At 43.3% G+C, this 23077-nt stretch overlaps 1 protein-coding gene across 6 annotated transcripts; it reads left to right on the top strand.

The window, feature by feature from the left end:
* The first annotated feature begins 1331 nt into the window (after positions 1–1331).
* Positions 1332–19350, top strand: Fucta (glycoprotein 3-alpha-L-fucosyltransferase A). Of its 6 annotated transcripts, none has more exons than XM_076817461.1 (7): positions 1332–2029; positions 9833–10071; positions 11948–12139; positions 12218–12442; positions 12659–12850; positions 13017–13252; positions 13942–19350. In XM_076817461.1, the coding sequence occupies exons 2-7, from the start codon at positions 9910–9912 to the stop codon at positions 14291–14293; spliced, it is 1359 nt and encodes a 452-aa protein (XP_076673576.1). In that variant the 5' UTR covers positions 1332–2029; positions 9833–9909; the 3' UTR covers positions 14294–19350. The 6 variants fall into 6 exon arrangements, with proteins under 6 accessions (XP_076673576.1, XP_076673571.1, XP_076673577.1 ...); XM_076817456.1 differs by having other exon boundaries at positions 1333–2029; positions 9828–10071; XM_076817462.1 differs by having other exon boundaries at positions 1338–2029; positions 9828–10071; positions 12662–12850.
* The last annotated feature ends 3727 nt before the right edge of the window (positions 19351–23077 follow it).

Here is a 23077-nt window from a genome sequence, read left to right as displayed (position 1 = left end):
TTAAACACTAGTATCTATTATTTAATTCTTTGGTTTACGCATGTTTTTGCTCGTGCGTATAATAATTTGGAAAGAATGCAGTATGCACAGAGGTAGAGATGGAGAGGAGTCAGAAGCAACCTCGCTTAAGTGTACTTAATCATTCTTCTAATACTCTAACGCTGTCCGATTGAAAGGTTAGCTATAAACGCGATCCTTTGCTTCACAGACAGCGTGATTGGTTGTTGACTTCGAATCAGTTCAGGATATTCTTGTAACATATATTGAAGCGAACAATGAATGCTTTGAATGCTTCCCTTAGCCCTTCGTTGCTTGAAAAGTATGGTATGCAAGAACATAGTTCTTGCAACGATTTTTACTTATGTAGTGGATTGAGTGACCACCTACAGGGATATATATATTTATAAATCACGCTGTATATTTGATTTCCTATGATATCTTTAATAATAGAATCACTATGGGAAAGTATTTTAATAAAAAGAACAGTTCTACTAAAACAATATGTCGTGTAATGTTTTAAGTAGAGGTTGATGAATTTCAAACAGTGTCTAAAACTGTAAATGGTATAAAAACCAAAGGGAAGACTTGTGTATACACTTGTGTGTGTCTGTTTATTATGTTTTCAGTATGCCATAGACTATTACTTATACTCTTACTACCTAATAATAAATAATTCTTTGAATATTTTGGTATATTTTATTTCCTATACAAATTACCATATAACAATGTACAATACCAATAACCAATACCATGCCTCTTGCACTGTCCGCTCGCTCTATTATCCACCGTTACCAATAATCCCGAGGATTCAGAACATTCCAACGAACCACCGCAACCTTCAACCTTCTTCAGCCCAGGAATACTTGAAATTCGATTAAATTTCACATTGTGTCTCTTATACTTTGTACCAACATCACAGTAACATACACGAATTACATTAGATCAAATCACGTTACTATAGTACTGCTAAGTCTTCATGATGGCCTGGATAGGCTTGAAGCGATAATTGAAACATTGGGACGGGGGCTTTGAGCCGAGGTCTGAACAGTACCGCGGTCAGAAGAATTACATTTATCTACGCTAGTCCATGTAAAACATCCATACATATTTTAATATCCCTCCAGTTTCTCCAAACCAGCAAGAAGCCCTTCCAGGAGGACTATTTACACGAACAGAAACAACTCCAATCCCACGACCCATCAAGGAAGCTCGTCCTTCCACTCCCTTCCCACCTCAAGACCCATGCGTACTTAAAACAGCTCTCTTCTACCCTCTCCAACGCGACACCCAGTTTTCTGCCTCCGACTCGGTGGTTACCCAGCCGCACGTGGCCTGGCGAACAGTTTCGGCTAGATCATCGCGGCCGACGTATCGACCAGTGCCTTTGAAACCGATTCTCCGGCCGTTTCCATCGCGTGGACCACCCCGTGCCCACGCGTCCGGCACCAACAGCACCCCCGCGGTCACGTCCACCCATCCCACGGTATCTGCCCGATGCGTGACTCTGTCCGCCCTGCGAGCGCCGGAGAATCCTCACCCTCCCGGGGCGCGGAAAGGCGAAGGATCAGGTCGGAGCAGGACATCCCTCGATGGAGCCCACCCCGTGGCGGTGACGCGGCGAGGGCGCAGCCGCGGCTCTTATAGATTTTCCCCTCGTTGCCCCGGCGTTGATAGCGACGGCGATATGGGGGCGAAAGGGGGTGGCTGAACGCGCAGCGTCCATGGAAAGGAAAGAAAGTGCGCAGAAGGCGGAGGGCGGGTGGAGCAGGGAGAGGCAGGAGTAGGAGGCAGAGGTAGGAGGAGGATACAGCGAGAGGACAGAAGCGACGGACTAGGCCAACCGTCTGCAACGTGAACTGCCCTGACCGGGAATGAATAATCTCGCGCATAGGTGGTGGCCGACGTGAAGGATTCGGACATGCGGCCAAGGGTGGACGCATCGCCCGGGTGCATCGTCGCGGTGCGGTTCCTGCTGCTGCTATCTCGCGGGTAAACACGTGGCGCCGTTCACCAACGCGTCCCGTCAACGGTGAGTCCTTCATTCTCTCGCGTGCTCCTCCACCTTTCTTCCTGCCCGCTCCCTAACAAGGCCCGCGACGTTTACTGCCACCGCCGCGGTAGGGAAACGGTCTCCTCAGCCTCCGTGTCAGGGGAGAGTCTCCGAGGGAGCTGTTCCTCGGGCAGGATCCAGGGGTTGTTGATTCCTGGGACCTAGGGCTGGTGGTTGCGCTCAGGGGAATTGGAGGGAGTTCGCTGTTGCCTCTTTTTTGGGGTGGTTTGGGAACTTCGCGGTGCTTGATTCCTTGGTGTCGTCTCTGTTTGCTGAGTTTAATGCGGGGAGTCTTTTAGTTAGCGCTCGGTAGTTACGGGAAGCTAGTGGATTTACACGGTGCCCGCAATGGCAAGCAAGTGGTTCACAAGTTTACCATTGTGGATATTTGTAGATAAAGAATGGAATTTTTTTTTAAACACCCGCGACTAATATTATCTCCCTCGTTGGGAAGGTGGGCTGCTTCGTGTCTATTTACTTCGAGCACATACAGCTAGTCGTAAAAGTCTACGTACATCCAAAACTGATACATTATAAAGAATGCACTACGTACTTAGGTACGTAGACTTTTACGGCTGACTGGAAATTGTAAATAATTTCGAGCATCCAGCGAGAATCTATAAACTAGTCGATTAGTAACAAGCGCTTACTCGGGTACTTTATAATAGTAAAGCCTATTCGCAATATTTCATTGCATAGGACTTATGACCGAAGCTTTAACTCGGCACTTATTTATTTAGACTTTGTTTCATGCCTCGAGCTAAGTGGGAGCTACTATAGGCGCTGCGGACGTTAGAAGTAAATCTTTTGAACTTGGAATACTTAGTTCCTGTTAGAACTTACAAAGAAGGGTACGATAAGTGTCACGTCGTACGAATAATAAAATTCACCGGAATAATTCTCTTTATCTATCATCGGGCAAAGAAGAGATCGATTTTCTACAATATTCGCGCGTGTTATTCTCAATTTCGATAAAGCCGCGCGTAATCTGTCGGCATCTACAAGCCCCGCATATCTTTCAACTTAGGAGAACCTGCTGGCGGGATTCAATACGCTCGATTAAGATTCAAATCGCGATGAAGATAAGTCGAACCATAACAGACTAATCTAATATTTGCGTTCACTGCTTCCTTTTCGAAATTATTCGCCGTCGAACCTTCAACGACACGTGTGTACAGTGCACACATTAGCGCGAGGGCACTCGAGAATCCTCGAGTGGCGTTACTGAAAAAAGACACATGTGAGATTACTTTAAAACGTTAACACTTTCTGTCGTCATATATCATCAGCACGTCCCTGATAAAAATTCCGCAAAAGACTATCAATTACCTCCAAATGGATCGTTCTAGCTGCAGCTATAGTTAAAAGTGCCATTTTGTAAATACACCCTATATGATTGCTCGCAGTGTGTGAACTATATTATGCTTTCTGTTTCCTTGAGCGATTATAAAACTCGCTGAATTACATTTAATTGTAAGATACACGCGCGATGTATGTATTTACTCACGAACAACAATGAAACACGGTTGTTCGTGCGCAGAATACTTTTATTGTGTTCATTGTAAATATCGCGACACGCAGGCGTATAAAGCTGGAGCGTTTTCTGCGTGTACTTTTGCTTATCGGATGATACGTAACATTGGGGTTACCGTTGCCAGTGCCGAGGGGGTGAATCGAGAAGTGGGCGTGAAAGTTGATTCATACTGGTACCGTTCTATAGTACCGTCTCTGGCTATAGTCCGATAATAAGAGCCGATAGCGTCAGTGCCGCATTATAGCCGAATTTAGTATCGAATTTCTAAAAACAGAACGACCAAGGCCATTAAATTCGTTTCACCCCCTGCGTTCTCTATGGGAGGATTATTTAAATTGCATGCCATTCTAATGCAATTTCAGGTTTTAATAATTTCATTTTCATATAAAACTTTGGTATTTTAAAAAATAATATATATTATTTAGTCCTTCCTAAGTAGTACTTTTTGTTATTTATATTTCATCTTTCTGGTAGGCCTCTCGTACTATTCCTAGTACAAATTATCGAGTGACTCCATTGTTGTAAGTCTTTTAGCATTTGAAAGAAGTTGGGACTTATTAAAATTGATTTCTTTTCCATTAACACTGTATATAACCTTTTTAATCATAGCCATTACACTTCTGCACTCGCGTTCTACCTTCTCCCTGCAATTTAAAACGAATTCCTCCACTTACGGCGCATCAAACGCACAATGAAATCGTCAGGTGGCATCCAGATTTCTCTCAGAGCAATGATGTCCTGCCTCGATCCTCTGTCCATTGTCCTCTGCCTCGAGGACCGTCGAATGCTACTCACTTCCCATCTCCTACTGTAGTTTGAAAACGCACGATTAAGTTCGCCCTCTCCGTGCAGCAGAAATGCTCGTCGAACGTCATTTGCCGCTGAGTCACCCTGTATATCCCGACGAAACGTCGCGAACCACGTATTACCCATATGGCGCGTAATACGTCACCCATGGGACACTCTTCGAGCAATGCTCTGTAGTTATTCGCAAGATCGCGGCGCGTTATAGCAGCACAGTAATGGAGGGTGTATTTTCTTCCTCAGGAAATAATATAAATTCAGAGATGGGAAGCAAAGGTGTTCCATTTCAAACGAAGCAAGAGGGAAGTTACAGTGGCGGTCGAAACAGAAATTATTTTAAACTTAAAGCTGATCTTCGATTTAGGGGGCATCAATTTTCAGATATATAATCCTTTCTAATGGCGCTATTTTATTTTCCACGCAGTTCACAGTTTATTAAAGCTTTCTTTCAAACACTGCCGTGAGCGCGGAGTCGCCGGAAACAATGAGCTTCCGCGTAGATCGATGAGTGTTCCGGTGGAAACTAACACTGCGCCGCCATGGCGATTAATGAAGCTCCGATGGGGATTAATAAATGTCCACGGGGGAAGAGGAAGCCGCGGGCGTGTGGTCAACACTAATCTATTTCCACCATGCAGTTTGGCATGGTCGGGCCACTCTCTCTCTCTCTCTTTCTCTCCCGTTCTAGGGTAGACTAGAAATAGACCGCGGCTTCTCGAACGCCAATTGTACACTAGAAATAAGCCGCGCTGCACTCGAAATACGCCCGCCTGCGCGGAAATTATGTGGGGCGCGTCTGGGACGCAGGGCACGTAAGTAAAAAAAACATTTCACTCGATCCAAAATCCGCCTGCATATCTTGGCCAACCGATAACGTATCGGGCTCTCATCGCCCGCCTCCCCTCGATCTAGTTCCACTATTTTTAATCATTTCGAGCTCTCGATACGAATTAGGAGGCGTGTATTTAATCGACAACTAATTTCAATGTAAACTTTCTTCAGTTTTAAAATAGGTATTACGTGCACAAATTTTGTGAATTTCATGAAGCTACTTGTCCAGATTCCACCTTCAATGTTTCCATCAGAAATGGGTAGATATTATCTACTCAGCATAATTATAGTGGAGGAAGAATTCCTTGCACCCCTCTTTTCTTATTCGAAATTTCCACCCACCCAAGGTGCCTGCTCATATTTCTCCGCCCGTCGCATTTACTAAACTCTCTTCTAAAGACAAAGTCTGCCATACCTTGGCAAGGAAACACTTCTGGGCGCCCTGGCGTGAAAACTTTCTTCATTCCCGAGCTAAGTGGAATAAGCTTCGAAATTTATCTCACTCGGCCGGTTACTTCGGGGGACACCTTGTACGCGTACAGAGAGCTGGCTATCTATCAACGAAGCCCCGCTATTGTTGCGTACTTTTCGAGCTTGGAAAGTCGAGATTAAATATGCGGGCGCGCTAAAATGAAACTCGCCTGAAATATGAAGGCAGCGCGCGCGGTGTGAAAAGAGGCGAAACCTGTTAGTTTCCTGTTGCGCGGTCCGCCATTAACACCCTTTGTCGGCGGTATCCGGGAGGTCGGAAATCGCTGTAAAAAATTCGAACGTGTCATTGCATTTGGGTTATCTTGATGTCTACTTAACGCCCGTTTCGGATCCGGCTCTGTTCACTGACTACCTTATCAGAATGTTCGCGCGCTTTCTAGAGGAAAGACTCTTCGCGTCGTCGTTAGATAATTCTCATTTCACTCGGTCTAGCCTTAAACAACGTTGGCAAATTCAAGGCATTCTCGAAAATGTATCGGGGACACCAATACAATAGTTACTGTAATTACAGTTTAGAAGTGAAGTTCTAAGTGCATGCGTTAACCGTGCCAGTGATTACGAAAGTGGTCTAAGTCATTTTTCTGTTCATCCCGTGATATTTAGACTTCTGCGTTTGTGTAATCGATGTAATATTAAATAAGAGGTGAATTCGATTTTATTTTTTTTTTTAGATTTTTTACTTAGACAATATTAACAAATATTACCTACTCTTATATTTCTTTGCGAGTGTTACAGTAATTGTTGTAAGTAAATTTAATTTAGTGGATATTTTGGCGATAGGATGTATATCGTCCGGGTTTATAAAAATATTAGTGAAACTTGTGTTGGTACCGTTAGTTAGATCGAGGCCGATAAACCCGCCCGCTTTATTTATTCTGTATATCGAACAGTGGGTGGATAACAATGCGCGCGAGCACCGTGTCGACGCGAAGTCCATCAGATCTAATTAAAAATCCGTTTTCAATTGGAAAGGAGTCATTAGGAACGTGACCGATATTTCCCACGGCCAATGGCTTTTGCCATTACAAAACAAAGCTTTTGCCGAAAATATGAAATTGCAAAGAAGCGTATAATTATTCTTCATATAAGAAATTGCATTGAAGAATTTATTAATTAAGCCTGCTCTATTGGTCAAAATCGCTTCCTCGAACTAATACGATTAGAAGTATTCAAATTGATCTACGAGAATTTCAGTTTATGTACTCGACTTCGCATTAATCCAACTTCTTCGTTGACTTGCACATATACTCTTTCTACATTCCCGATGAGCGCAAACTATGGTAATTATGAAATCGATGCGAACGTACGTACACGAAACTTGAAAGATACATCAATTTCTAAACAGGGAAGAGTTGGTTTGTCTTTCGATTATTATTACATTCATTGGAGGTAACTCTTTCAAATTTCTTTATTAGGAAACATTTTTTTAACCTCACACATACGTGAAATTGTTTAATGAGAAAGTATGCACAGATGCTCATGAAACTTCACACCGATCAATTTATTCCATAATTTCTTCAACCTTGTCGCTCAATGTCAACTAGGGAACACGAGTTACCGCAACAGCGTTATTTTTCATGTCAGATGCAACATGCAGGTTGCGAATCTTTGTTTTTTTTTTTAAAATAATTCGATGCTCAAAATAATTATAACGGGAACACCTTTGTGTTGCTTTTATTTTTAATTCGTATCCAATTTTGTGGTTAGCCAGCCAGTAGCCGAGTCTGATTAATATTCGTTATCCTTGTAGCATTTAGTAGCGATAAGATACCGATATACCATGATGCAAATGGTCATTAGCAATACTCGCCCGTGAGTGAATAGATTTGCCTCGCGCGCTGTTACCGTTTCCCCAATTCTTCTTTATAATCTCACAAATTAGACATCTTCCATATAATCCCCTATAAGTGCAATGTAATTGCACGCTAGTGCACTGCCAGTACTGCGTTTCTTATTTAAAATAACAAAGAATACTTAGTTCTGAAGTAATTTAAAAGCGTAACAGAAGAGTAGATAAACATCGAAAACAGTGCAACGAAATATAAAGCCGGGAATCCACCGGGAAACTAAGCTATGCTATGCTATGCTGTGCTGTGCTATGCTGTGCTGTGCTGTGCTGTGCTGTGCTGTGCTGTGCTGTGCTGTGCTGTGCTGCGCTATGCTATGCTATGCTATGCTATGCTATGCTATGCTATGCTATGCTACGTTTTAAAAAAATTAGCTTCAATACATTCTTATTATATATATTCGTTTCCACCAAAAGCTACGTTAAAACATAGCATCGCGTCGCGTAGCACAGCTTAGCTTAGCTCCCCGGCTTAATTCTGTTTTTCTTTTCATAATTCATAGATTAAAATGCGCGCGTCCTATGACAATAATACATGTGGGTGCAGTGCGAAAAGTCGTTTGAAGGCTATGCCAGGCGATTGTGAAGTGGCAGTGTCAGAATTTTTTTTGAAAGATTTGAATACCTTAATTGGACAGATGATGTACGAGTACTGGCATAGATTTATGGTCGAAGTGTTCCAATTTCCTGCATACAGGCCCGTGTAATGTTATTTGCTATGATGATTAACGCTTCTAAGTAGGAAGGACGATAAAAATTGTGATAGCAAAGTAACTCCTTTTACAATTACGTGACGGAAACGTCGAAGGCCGTGAGATACCACCGCTAACACCATTCGTATTATCACGTTTCAAAAAAGTATGTATAGATATTTACCCACGAATGTGCGGTGTGTGCCATAAATTACATAACAGGAGATATGACAGTTGAAACTTTGTATTATAGTTTTTAGACGATTTAAACGGCTCCGTAGGCACTTTTGTAATAATATTTATGGACATTTAGAGCTAAGTAGAATTTTGAAACATTTTCTTACTACAAAGGTGTATTAAAAATGATAACGAAAAGGTCCATAAAAATTCTACGTTTAAAGAATGGTGAGCTAGTCCTTCCTACTGTTTTTAATAGTAAGCGAGAAATTATATAATATTCTATTATTTTTATCACGGTCCACTGGTTCAAATTGGCTTTTACTGTTGAGTAAAGTTGCACGCAGGTTTGGAGGGTCTGAAAGACGAAAATTCACGTCCGCGTGAGTGACAAGTGACACTTCAGTGTCACTTAACACTTAAGCGACCTTCACCCCTACTGAACTGCACCCCTACGCATTAACTTTCCCCGCTCTATAGCCTCTAGTACGGTTTATTTTGCGTTACGCTGAAGCGTGCTGAATATTCCGTTAATTTACATTCATGAGTGTGTTTCGAAATATTCCTCGGTAACGAAAATATTATTCATAGGTCATTACTGGTGACGTGACGTCAATAACCAACAGGAAACCGAGCTTCCGCGCGTGATTGGCTTTCCGTTCGATTAATGTATATATAGCCACTGGCTATCTAAAAAGAGTAATTATAATTTTAGCGCGATACTATCTGTGCTTGAATAGATTAAAAAAGTCCCACGACTTTTATTGACCATCTCCGCTCTGATCGTAAAATAAACATTGTAATTTAACTCCAGAATAAATACGCCTGACGGTGTTAAGTTTGATCACTGACGTGGCTATACATAATAATCTGCACCTTGTGTCCTTCGAATTTAAAATTGAGTAAATCTCGTTTTCCTAATGAGCCGGCTACATATGCTTTTTACACAAATGTGCTCGCGATATTCTCGTCTCCGTCGCAGGTCGGCGCATAATTGACTAACGGAGTGTCAGCATTTGTTTAAGCTATTCACTTGGGTTAACGCGTGGGTTAGAGTGTGCCAAGCACAACTATCGTTTACACATTGTATTCAAAGAAACAGCTGTGTGACACACCGCATTCTCTTAAAATTGTAGCTGCGGACGAAAAATCTTATTAACGTGACTCATACTTCTTAAACGATAGACACTGTTGCTCCCAAGTCCGTGGTCCCTTAACTTAGGCGGTGGGCATGTTGTTTGGGTTTAGGGAGGAAGAATGAATCGATGGGCTGGGCAGCTTGATTCACTGGAGCATTTGATTCAGGAAGACAGGGGTCAGGGTTCAATCAGGTCCACGAGTCATCTCGTAGTTTATCGATGTAGAAGCATTTAGTTAATCATCTGACTGTTATATTTTCAGCGCAGCTGAATGGACGTTGCAGGTCGGGCGAGAGACAGCGCATGGATAGATAAAGATTTTTGACAAGACGGAAACGTACGGCATGGGTCTGCCGCGTTTCTCTCTGAAGGGATACTTTTTCTACGTGCTATGCTTCTCCGGCCTGCTGTTGGTCATCCTGAATCTACTGCAGGACGAGATATGGCATCGCATGCGACCTCATCCTGGACAGACACCACCTGCCCGTGTTACCGACCACACCAAGGTACGCTGGTAGCTCAAACGCCGATTAGCTGCTTCAAGCTTCTGTTAGAATTAGCGGTATTAAGGGGGGAGCCTGGTGTAACTAAATGAAAATCGAGGCATTTTTCGGGATTTTTTTTTAAAGAAAGTATTTGATAGATCTTTCTGAAACTTTCAGGATATTGTATTAACAGGTTAAGGTATATAACAAAAAAAAAATATTAAAAAAGAGCGGCAAATAACAAAGTTATGCCCAGTCCGTTGGCGACGCAAATATTGCACTGCGGGCAACGTAGCGTCTTTTGGTTTCATCTGAAACCAAAAATCGAACAATTTTCTTTTAGTTTATGAGTGTACGCACAGAATGAAGTAATTTGAAACTTAAAAGATGCAAAATGAACAAATGGCGGCCTCTTGAATAAAAAGTTCACTGTTTCCAACGAAATTTTGCCTTAAATGTCTAAAAAAAAGTTATTTATTTAGTACTATGAAGAAAATGTTCACAAATATCCGTGCACAAGGCCAAGTCGATTGGTTGAATATTTTTGGAGTAATATTGCCCGCAATGTGTGAAACTGTCGTTTCGAGAAAAACGCATTTAAAGTTTTGTGGTAGCCTGGCGCTCCGTAGCAAAACCGGCTATATCCGCTTTAATTTTTCGAATTTCGTTTTGCGGCTTTGGGAACATATTGTTATGATGTTCAACTATTGATTTATGCAACAAAAAAAAAATCGATTTCTTCGATCCGCTACACCAGGCTCCCCCCTTAAGGGGAGAAGACCGTATAAATCAAACGAAAAATAGAAAGAAAATTTGTTCCATAAATCGCTTCTAAAACGTTTAAAAAATATATTCTCAAAGTTATAGGCCGAAATTCAACTCCGTATTGATAATATAGCCCGGTGAGTCGTTTAAACGCGTTTATCTGGAAACCACGTTTTCAAAATTGGCGCCGCGGATAACTCAAAAACTATTTGACCAAACAATTTCAAGTTTTACACACTTTTAGTTTATAATATTCCTCAGAATATGAACCACAAAGGTTTCACCAAATTATTAATTTTAACTGCGGTTTTTAAACAAATAAGACGCGAACTTTTGGCGAAAATGTTTGGAGTTCCGCCATTTTTAAAATATGCAATTTTTTACACCATTTTTTACACCTGTTTCACATAACTACCAGAGACGCCACAACCGGCGCCGTTTTACATCTTGAAGAAAAGCTATTTCAGATACTGCTCTAATTCCTCTGTATTTATTATAATTTTACTGTTATAAATTTTTTTTTACTTGTTATAATGTTAAATAAAGTAGCCTTAATGTTACGAAAGGATTAGCGCATTGGTATCTTTGCAAAAAATTCCTAAAAACTGATACAAAAATAAGCCGTTTATACGGGCTTCTGCCCTTCAGGGACTCGTTTACTAAATGCATGACGTATGAATACTGTATCTTGCATCGTAGTATAGTAGCTAGAAGAGATATGGCGAAGTCGTCAAAGCTGCGAGAGTCCCAGAGCTTACAGCTTTGAGGTTTGGGTAGAAGAGGCCTGCAAACCTTACCTCCCCTAAGAATGCCAAACTTCTTGCTCCGAAATCTCGAAGAAGTGAACTTCGAGACTTCCGCAGCTATCACAACCTCGCCCATTCTATCCCTTCTAAACAGCTACTGTAAGGTTTCCAGACCTCTTCTTTCAAAACCTCGAAGTTTATAACTAAACTTGAGAATCCTGTCTCTTTTACGACCCCGCTACATCCCTTCTAGGTACTATACCTCTTCAATAGTCCTACTTCACCAAGAGTAGCTCCACTATTAGCTGCTGGAATGATCGTGGAACGAAACGAATAAAGTCCACGTGAATTCGAAGCATAAGGTGCTGTATTTCTTCAATTTAAAGGTGTCCAATCTCACGGGTACGACGATTTTGTCCCACCACACGGTGAACTCCCTGGATCCGTTAAAAAGGCCTTGGTACATGAAGGGGGGCGTCAGAAGACCTTTTCCTGCTGCGAGGTCCAATCGCACTGGTCGAAGATTGGCGAGGTTGTGGCCCGAGGAGGACGGTTATGACGATCGTGTTACGAATCAAGTGAGATCGATTAGGAGATTGAAATAAGATCGACGGAATTCTGTTAACACTACTACATTACGTCACTTCTTTTTACAGTTGATGTATGTGCCCCATGGTTACAATAAAACAAGCACTGAGCACCAGTTTAAGAAGATAATGGTTCCGCATGGTATGCCCGAGGCAAAAGTCGGTCCAGATATATTTCTTCAGCATCGTTGCCCGGTGAACACTTGCGCGATTACTAGGGAGAACCCTGACGAAGCTGACTTGATACTTTTTAAGGACTACATCACCCACGTGGGAAGGAGGTCCTTCAAGCAGGTACGTCATACAAATCTGCAGTGATTAATTTAACATCCCCGTGACTCTACCTCCTGTTACTTTCATTAAATATCGATTATTAATTAAAACATGATCACTGTCGCGTGGACTGAATTTACAATTCGAGTGAATAATTGGAAATATTAGAAAGCACATCCGCGACACCGTTCAAAATTTCGCCCAATGTGCGTCGAATGAGACTGATACGATTTTCAGCAGGTGTGGATGCTGTATTTTTTAGAGTGCCCTTATCACACGCAAAGCGTGAAGAACGCCGTGATCAATTGGACGGCGACTTACCGCCGTGATAGCGACATAGTCGCGCCCTACGAAAGGTGGCAGTATTACGATTCTAGCATCACTCAAATACCCCAGGCGTTCAATTACGCGGCTAACAAGACTAAGAAGGTAATAATTCTAATATTAAGTGCTTATTCTAATATTAAACGAAGTACGCATCGAGCTTTGTATTCCGAAGCTCCAGAAATTGCATTTAAATTTTTACACCGCTTCTTAAATGCACTTCCCAGTTCTTACGAATAACGCAGCCGGCCTTTCCATGCGTTGATTTCAGGTGGCTTGGTTCGTTTCCAATTGTCATCCGCGAAATCAGCGCATGCAGTACGCTAAAGAGCTGTCGAAGCACATCCAGGTGGACATTTACGGTACGTGCGGTAGCCTGCGATGCCCGCGCTCGCAATCTCAGGCGTGTTTCGATATGCTCGACGAGGACTACAAGTTCTACCTTGCTTTCGAGAACTCGAACTGCAAGGACTACATCACGGAGAAGTTCTTCGTCAATGGTCTTGGGTATGGGCAGACCTTATTCTTAAATCCCCGCGCTTCCCGCCCAAGTCATTAGTTTTATCCAATGCTGCTTAATTAGGGGACAGTAGTAACGATGTAAAAGATTTCCTCGGGTTGTTAGTGTAATTGCTAAAGTGTGCTCCACACGCAGCTATTGCCACTCCTACTCGGTGCACTTTGCCGCGTCTAGTGGCCCTCAAGGCTCCCTCTTGCCCTACTTCGTTCGAGTGTTGTCTTCGCCGAGATTTTTGGGATAAGGGTTACTATTGCGAGGCACTGAAGTGCGACGCCTGATTTTCATTCCAATACGACCGACATTCCCTTCTTACCTGTACCCTACATAGCCGCGTCGATCAATGAGGGACGTTTCGCGAAATCGTCCCTCTCATCCAAGTGTCTTCTCCTCGTTTCTCCGGCAACATATTCATCGACGCGACTAAATGACGTACCTCAAATTTTTTATGGGACCGTAGAAGAATGGCACAGACTGCATTGCATGGGATCCCCTAATCATCCCCTAACATTTTTCACTTTGGTGTACGCATTGTAAAACTCATCCGGTGCTGGTCGAACTTATCCCCCCATTCCCCGCAATACCCAATTTCACATAGCACGAAGGCGCGCGCTCGTCGAACAGGCTCTGACACCCACAACGGCGAGGCAACTCTCTTTTGTTTCTCTCTCTGATCCAGGCACAACGTTCTGCCGATCGTGATGGGCGCGCACCCGACGGACTACGCCCGTAGCGCGCCGTACCGCTCGTACATCCACGTGGACGAGTTCGAGTCGCCGAAAGAGCTCGCCGCGTACCTCCACCGTCTCGACCGCGACGACGAGCTGTACAACTCGTACTTCCGGTGGAAGGGCACCGGCGAGTTCATCAACACGTTCTTCTGGTGCCGCGTGTGCGCGATGCTGCACGACGACCGGCCGCCGAAATCCTACAAGGACGTGAACGAGTGGTGGCGAGGCGAGGGCGTCTGCACGACCAGCTCGTGGCGGGAACACGACCTGGCGCGCGCCTCGAGCCTCAAGAACACTTGAACTGGGCCCCGCGCGACGGCCAATTTGTTCGCAGGAGACCGGGCTACCCGCTGGAGCGTTGCGCCTCCCTCGAGAGCGATCGTCCGGGGCTCCAAAGGGTGTAAGGTCTGCCGAGGAGGTAGGGCAGCCCGATCTGTCGTCTTTCGTTAACGTTCCTCCTTCTCTGAGTAATTTCTTTACGGTATCCCGGACGGGGAGCCGTCGGGGCGGATACGTAGCGGATAGTCGCGAGCTCGACGTCCAGGTAGTCCGCGAATCGAAGGGAAAGACTGCCGACCATTAATCTGACGAAACGATGGGACCGTTTAGGTTTCTACTTTTCGACGAATAATCGTGGACTTTTACACATCGTTTGGTAACCCACCCGCCATTTTAGGCGAGGTTATCGCGCGTTTTTACGGGCTTCTACGAGCCGCTGCCGCTTCGACAGCGATCGCCCTCGTGAAGCCCTTTCGATCGATCCTTCGATCACGGTCAATTACGTGCAATTAACTGTACTTGGCAGGTCCGACGCGTTTGATGGTTTCGTTCTGACGAGCTTGCAAAATTTATCGTACAAAGCGCTCATCGCTGGTGCTGGGTTCCTTTAATCGTTGGTCGTCGAGATTGATTACGCAGGTAGTTTGAGTTGAAACTACCAGGGGGTGTCCCTTAGTGATTGGTGGTAGAATGTTATTTCTGTAGAACGGAACCGTGGGGATTTCAGGGGACGTGGTTTTTTGTAGAGATGCTGGTAAGGGATAGGTATCGATGCAGTTTATTCAAAATTACTCCCGTCTTCGTAAATTGGTACTGTAATCACGTGGAATTTCGTTTAAAAGAGACATTCCAATTTAAGATCGTTTACAGGTTAATTAATTTAGAGGTGGGATGAGTAGATTCTCTTCACGTGCACACAGTGTTGCAAAACTTTCATTGAAATTTGATGCTTAAGAGGAGGTTCCGGTCTAAAAATCAATTTGTTTTTATTTCATTTTTCGAATGTTCGACCTTTTAGGAATAAAGCGAGCGCAAAGCAACGACTACGTTTCGTTTTAAACGTGACACGAAATTGTGGTTGGTCAAGTGGTGTTCCCAGAAATCCGTTTGAAACGGAAGCGATACGATCGTAATTCTTTTTCTATATTGACTTTCTCTGTACAGTGCACAGGCGGAGGTAACGAAAACTGTACCACAGCGTATACAATTCAGTTTCAAATGTTCCTGGAACATTAACGATGTAAACGCCTACCTTCTTCCAGCGTTACGATAAATATTCATGCGGGCGTACGCCCGCGTGAATATTTACCAGTGTCCCGGTGAACTATTCATGCGGACCCGAATTCCAGCTCTACTTTCCTCCCCATTGATGAATTTTTCGAAACCACTTTATCGAACGGACAAGGTATACACGCGGACTTAACTGAACGTAATATCGAACGGATTACCTGTGAATTAAGACTATCAAGGTGCGACTATATCCACAATCTTACTCGTTAATGGTTACCAGTAGCTCCCGTAAATATTACCGCCAACGTACAATGACTAGAGTAATAATTTCCGCGGGGTAGTCCCGGGCCTCGAAGCGCGACTGCTGTTCTCCAAAATGGCTTCCGAAGCCCCGGGGTTACTCCTCGAGGGTGGAATTGATAAACGTAGAAATTGTAAGGACACCGTTTGCACGTAACTGAATATGGTCTAATATAGCGATATCGAGTTTCTTATCCCATCGGACTCCGAATGTCGTAGAACCAGTGTCTGGCAACCACGATCGATTTCTTTCGCTGACCGCTGTTGAAATTCTCAGTATTAGAATACCCCCGCGTTATCGTTCACACATTCGGGCACCGGCCCGTACACTCTCATTCGTACTTTAAGTGGAGATATCAGTAATGAGGGAAACCAAGTCATCGTTCACGGTTGCCAACCACTGTCACAGCCAATTGGTCGCTTCGGTGCGAGTGGCCACTTTTGTGAGGCGAATTTTTATATTACGTCGGTGTGTATTTGACGCATATGTGAATGTACAGTCGTTGTTTGTAAAATATGCCATCGAGCGTGCGAGATTTCCGCGGGGTCTAGTCAACCGCGACTTTCTCGAAGAATTAGCTCTTATTTTCTTCGAGTCGTTCTGATCGGTACGCGTGGAGCGAGTACCTGTTCAAGTGATTCCTAGTACAAGCTACTTTGGATTAAATTAATACGACGTTAGGTTAATTTAAGGAATTATTTAAATAAACATCGATCGACGGGGTCGTTGCGTTATTGTCTCGTTAATTTTACGCTTTCGTAGGGTTTGTTGTAAAATTGTTGGTCACGTGTTGGACGAATATTTGGTGTTTTAAAGTTCGCAAGATCTCGTGAGTTAACTTTCTGTTTCTACGAATCGTTTCCTTTTAGAATTGTATACCAGCGGCGAGCCGTCTTGGAACTGTTGCAGCTACCTTAATTTTAGTTCCTTATCGAGGACATATCAATTAATTACTCGATGACGGTCAACCTGCTAGCTCGTTCGGCACGAGCTACATAAGATCTCGCGAGCCGTGAGCAGTTGTGAAATCGAAAAGTAATTGTATAAAGTAACTGCACAAATAGGAAAACAATGAATTTTCATCTGAAAATATTCAATTTCACATTGTCGATATGAAATTCGATTCATAATTTACTTTACAATTACCGTCTTCTTTTCTAATTCAGTTATTGCTAATCGACATAAAGAGCACTTATGGTTTCCTTTTAACCATCAAGCATGATAATTTCATACAGAATTCTTTCGCGGAGCTCAGTATCTTTTACTCCTAAATAATTTCAGCTATCGTTTCAATTTTCGCACGTGCTATGGAATTGTATATATCATAAAAAGCTTACGCTCTCCATCACTCGCAAGCTTGGTATAATTTCACACGTCGTTCAATCAGATTACAAAGTGTAGACGTAACATAGAATTACATAAATAATTGTCGTCAAGTGTAAGACAGTGGAGCCCTGATTTTTCGAGACACGATACTGTTAATTAGCGTGCAACGAATTTGTAAACGTGGAGCAGAATCGCAATGATTATCGTGGCGGCACTCCCAACAAAATTGAATTCGCGACCACTGACTCCAACTGAAACAAGATGGTTACTTGATTTCCCTTCGTCCAAGAGCGATGTGCAATTTCTCACTACTTCAGAGATTGCAACTTGTTTCCATTTTTCTTCGTTCCCCCCGAATGCCTGTACGGTTAACCGAGCAATCTTCGTTGGAAGATGCTGGGGCAATGAATGGAGAGAAATTAGAGCTAGTACAAAGGAGATTCGCTTTTAAAGCTAGCGTAGCTGAAGACACCTAGCTGTGAAGTAGGTACCAGTGGATGGTTCAGTTGGATGTCGGCTGAAATCGTATTAAGGCGGGCGTGGTACTGTAAAATACACCTGCACACGCGAAATGCACGCATAAAACTATTGATAATGGAGGTACTTGGGGTCGCGGGCCCCGGCCCGCGGCGCAGAATCGGTTCCTATGTAATGTCGATCTTTCAGAGTGCGCACAAAGCTAGATACTTAGGTAATTAATTAACTGGCCGATTAGCTTCGAGTAACGCAAAGGATCAAAAGACCCGAGAATTCTCCGAGCCCTGCTCCATGCATCGTGACGCGTGGTTTCGATTGGTTTGTTAATTATTGGTGCTGATCGTAATAATTGGTGCTGGCGTACGCTGCTTAAATTCGACCACGGGGTGAAATTCGTTTCCAACGGCGGGCGTTAATTGATAATTATAGAGGAATTAGCCTGTAAGTGTTAGAATGCTCGTGAACAACGACGTATTGGAGGACACGTTACCTTTTCGTTTTTAATTACCGGCGATATCTATCACGCGAGGAGATCGGATGATTAAATTGATCGTTGCAAGAAAAATGATTCTTATTTCGTATGGAAATCGCGCGGATCTTTTCCATGGAAATTTTGCGGAAATTTCGCGGACTTTTCCTGGAAATCCCCTCATTTTTGCTGCAATCTTCTATGACATTTCGAATTGCAATTTCGAAAGGCTCAAAAGACACGCAATAAAGTCAGAGACAGTTTTGGACTCTTTTATAGCAACGACGTACTATTTCGTTATTTTAAGCAAATCACGTTACAATATTTAATTTATTCAATGTAACTTACGTTACATTATAGTGCGCAGCGCTGTCCGCCAACTGTGGCCGGAGCAAAAAATCAATTGATCTCATTTCCTTCGCTCGAATCGCCAAAGACACGTTCACATCGCGGAGAGCAAGTAGTACGACTCAGCCATGTGTCGGACAGCGCTGGTGCATCCACAGAGCTCCCTTTACTTCATCAAACATCTCAAAATATATATATATATATATATTTTTTTTTTGACCCGACATCTTTTAGTTAAGAAGAGACAACGTTACTATACACCGCATAGATATTAATTCTCAAAGTGATCGCATGTTGTGAGACTAGATAGCGTCATAATTTGTAAATAGTAACTTATATAGTTGTAACGAGCCGGTACGTGTAAAGAAACTCAATCGTACATTATAATAATGACATTTAACGACACATTAATATCCGAGATTTATAGATACATTTAAGGGGGAGTGTGGGGTGGGGGGCGCGTGTCTCTTCCGTTTTATTCCATGGAGAACCAAAGATTAGCGTGCCACGATTGATACCACCACCGATCAGCCATTAATTGGGATAATCGAACCGGTGGGGTGTTACATCGTCGTAGCGAATTGTTGCTCCTACACGGTTCGTTGTGTTTTTTACAGGCAGTATGCTATTTCCTGAATTAATTATGTCAAATGAGCATTAGCATTCTGTGTACGATTTGTATTTTTACGTAAGCATTATGCGAGCATGTTGTAATAGCGCGAGTTACGTTAGCTTCGTCCCTGGATCGGACGGGACGTTCGATGATAAAGGGCGAGTTGAGTTTCGAGAGGTCTGTGTTGAAGTATTTCAAGTACTTGCGCTTACGACGGTATCCATTTTCGTTCGTTGTAATTGTAACGTTATGCGTACTTGTATCGATGTTATCTACGTTCCTGATTGTGGGAATAAAATTGAACACTATTCTTACTTCCAAGCGTTTTCTGTCTCCACACCCTGCGACGTGTAAACGCCAGAAGCGAATGCATTTACCCGGAGTAGATTTTCGGAAGCATTACCTGCCGTCGCGGTAAAATCAATCGGGGGTTGGCATCCCCCGAATTCTACTCGTGGGTGGTCGAGTTTATTCCAATTAAAAGCTTCTATATTTCGTCTCACTTGTTTATTCTTATCGCGCATTCCTCTTCCTCATTTTACTTAATTTTGATCCATATGGGGCCATTATTTAAATACGCGTAGAATTCGATGGTTTATCTACTTCGAGGGCGGAGGGAAGTGAAGTGAGCTGGATTTTATCGAATTACTTCACGGTATCGAAGGATTAACGAACAAGGGGGCGAACCGGATTATCGAACTGACAGTCTCAGCACCTCGGGAAAATGGAACGATTCACGCTGCGTATCGAAAGGTGTGGTAATAGAGGTGAACAGGGGTATTTACTTTTCCCCTACTGTGTCTAAACTTGTTTATCGGTTTGTAGGTCGCGAGAGCCCTCGGGCATACCGATAAACACAGCGGAGGGTTGAAAAAGACAGGGTGACATCCTTTTTCTGGCAGTCAGCACATTTATAAAACTCTATATACGCTTTTCATTTGCTGCTAGTAAATAACTTGTAGCACGTAATATCCGCCATCCATGGCATTTCGGATAAGCACTACTCTCCTAAAGAGTTCTTCGAGGCCGTACTCCCATTATTTGGCACCGGCCGGAAGCGTGCTTTTCTTTCCAGTAATGCCAGCCTTCATTTGCGAATTTTCATTCTTAATAGCGGGGCTGCGCAATGTGTAAATAAGGCTCCCGGGCATTTCCCGCCGCTGCTCCGCATACAATTATTAATTTCTCACGTAGCATATTACAAGCTGCTCGTAAAATAACACTCCACGTCCGGGCGCATTTCCGTTTGCGAGGGGCAGGGATTTCAGGGGATCTACCAGATGCTTTTAGTGAGAAGGTATTAAACCGTGGAAACAAGTAAGCCAACAGTCAACGGGGGTTAAATCGTTTACACTAGGCTTCTCCTCCTAGTTTAACTTTCACCGATACATTCAGTTCGCGCGATATCGAAAGTAGTATCAACAGTAGGGACGTAACAAGTGCCACCAGTCGAGAACCAAGAAACAATTCCGTCCTCTTACACTAATTTCGCACTTTCCCTTTCATATACATAATCGTACGCCTCGTTAGAAATTCACCAACCCTATGTCCCGTTTCTGTCCCACGGCTAGTGGCGATGGGAACCACGGAATCATAGAATCTCTTTTTCCTTAAAAAATCAAATGCCATCCTGATTGATGCAAGCACCGAGATGGTACAACAAACGGGCCCTGGCGGAAATCGAGGGACGTTTCCTTTCGGGTTTTCAGACCTTTTTCTCACATTCAGTTTTACGCTCCGCGAATACTATAGATAGTGATCCGATAACCCTCGGGCTCACGTCGGTTCTCGCCCGTCAGGCCAGGATAAGAGGACTCTGGTTGATTTACGTGACACTGCTCTTCCCCGGCAAAAGATTAAAGCGCGAAAACATACGACCCCCATGGAAAAAACGAACGAAATAAATAACGAAGTGAATTTACGTCTGTTCGATTTCACCGAGGAAAATAGTTCCATCGCGCACCCGCTTCTCGCTTCCCTCTCCGCCGCATCCCTTTTGTATCGTAATAATTTCAACCTCTACACCTGACTCCTAATATCGGCGAAAGGTATTAGCTTCCTCGCGCCTCGACTGTAAGGGGCACTATTTAGATACGCGTAACGCACGTTTCGGTAGAGTGTCGGGCAATGTTGGCACATTGGCACAGAAAAATGTTTGTCCGGAGAATATTAAAGCGCCCCAGGTGGCACGGCTTCCGCAATTCTCCCCTCCGTTGCTTCTACTTCTGGGAGTGTTCCGATGAATATTTCGTTCCGAGGGTTGTTCTTTCATTTGTATCGATGGCAACTGCGCTTTTTCCTGTTTAAGTGTTGTTGCTTGCGGAACGGTGAAATGGTATCGATCAGGTTTAAAGCACGGGGCCGTTGCGGAGCCTTATTGACGGCGCAGGCAGTTGAGGCCTTTTAGTTTGAAGAGCGTATTGAAATTATCTTCGCGAAACGGTATTTATTTCGTCGCGCGCGGTTCGCCAGTAGTAAATCGTAGGTAAAACTATTGATTACAACGCTAGGATGGCGGGAATCCTTCCATCGGATTACCAGAACAGTCTAGCATTTACCAGAGGGGGGACACTTACCCTACATATTTCATGCAATGGAATAATTGTCAACGAACAGCTGAGTGTTGCTCGCAAAATGTTAAGGACAGTCACTTTATTCTCGACGCGACGTTATCTCACGGTCAAATATACGAGTTATAGATATTTAAATTGCTAGTGCAATTCAGACCAAATTCTTTATACCACAAAATTCCAAATTGGCCGTTTCAGTGTTATCAGTGTATTAAAAGAAATTCAATTAACACTGTCTATATTTTCTACAAAGAAAGGAATTTTTCTTCTCAAATTGAAGTCAAATCGTACATTTATTTTCAAATGATGAAATACAATATTCACCCCCGTTTTAAAAGTAAAATGGCTCATAGTAGGGCAATTTCGAATCCCCCATAGTGATTTCAATACGCGGCGCTTTGGCCATGGCGCGCACAGTGTACAGAAGGATTGGCTTCCCTTAATTGATGGGTAATTCATTAGACGCCACGGTGATTATAACGTCGAATGACGAAATATCCGATTACGAGGGCTTAATATGAAATGGCGTTTGAATCGAACGGCACCGTGCCTGCTGGATCTTGCAGCTATAATATCGTAGCGTAAAACAGCTCTTGTATTAGGGGGGCAATTGTGCGTCGCCAGTTTCGCTGCCCGGACCTGAATGCCGCCAGTTCGGTAGAATCTGAATCCGAGCGAATGCGCGCTCCCCTCTTGCGGTTTGTCCGTTTGCTGGATTTTAGGAGCGTACGTGACAAACCGTTTAATCGACGTTTCCGTGTTCACATTAGCAGAGCTGAATATTACTCCCACCCCCCTCGGCTAAAGATCCTCCGCGCCTGATGAATGACTCATTACCACGAATGATCTGTTGCTCGTGGAGGGGCATAAATTACCGCGACCCCTTGGACGAAGGATAATTCGCTGTGTGTAGTGTAGTTGGATGCAGGGTCCACTTTGTACATTTTATATTAGAATTTGACGCATAATTTCTTATGTAATTAATACTAACCCTTCGGTGGTGGACACCTTGACAGTCGACGAGACATTCATTCTGATCTAGAATACTTAGGTAGTAGTACACCAGTGTTTCCCTTTTTACAATATTCAAATAACCTGCGACCCCCCATATAAGGTAAGGTAAATATTTACTCCCTTTCATTTATAAACAATCAGTTTTGCATCGTCTCAAGACGGATTGGAAAGTGAACATAATTATTTACTTTTTCCGTATATAAACGAAACAGTTAAAAAACGATTGCTAACGTGAACGTACACATACGCACGCTGGATCGTAAGAAAGAATTGAACAACAAACTTCATATATCTCGCTTAAATGGAGCTACATATTTTTGGTGTCGAGATAATTCGTCTGTATCAATTAGCCCCTAACCATATTAAAATAAATAAGTGCTAAAAATCGTCAACTACTAAAAATAACCATGGCGATCCCCCAGAAAACACTTCGCTAACCACTTGAAGTCACTGTATT

The sequence above is a fragment of the Andrena cerasifolii genome, chromosome 7 (genome assembly GCF_050908995.1).
Source record: "Andrena cerasifolii isolate SP2316 chromosome 7, iyAndCera1_principal, whole genome shotgun sequence".
NCBI lineage: Eukaryota > Metazoa > Arthropoda > Insecta > Hymenoptera > Andrenidae > Andrena > Andrena cerasifolii.
The sequence above is the reverse complement of the archived record's forward strand: the minus strand, read 5'-3'. Positions and strand labels throughout refer to the sequence as shown.

What these genes read in the sequence shown, in the direction of transcription:
- Fucta (XM_076817461.1), top strand. Translation starts at nt 9,910, where the DNA reads ATGGGTCTGCCGCGTTTCTCTCTGAAGGGATACTTTTTCTACGTGCTA. An exon ending in ACGATCGTGTTACGAATCAA is followed by an intron (nt 12,140 to 12,217) that starts GTGAGATCGATT and finishes TTCTTTTTACAG; the next exon opens with TTGATGTATGTGCCCCATGG. An exon ending in TTCTTCGTCAATGGTCTTGG is followed by an intron (nt 13,253 to 13,941) that starts GTATGGGCAGAC and finishes TCTCTGATCCAG; the next exon opens with GCACAACGTTCTGCCGATCG.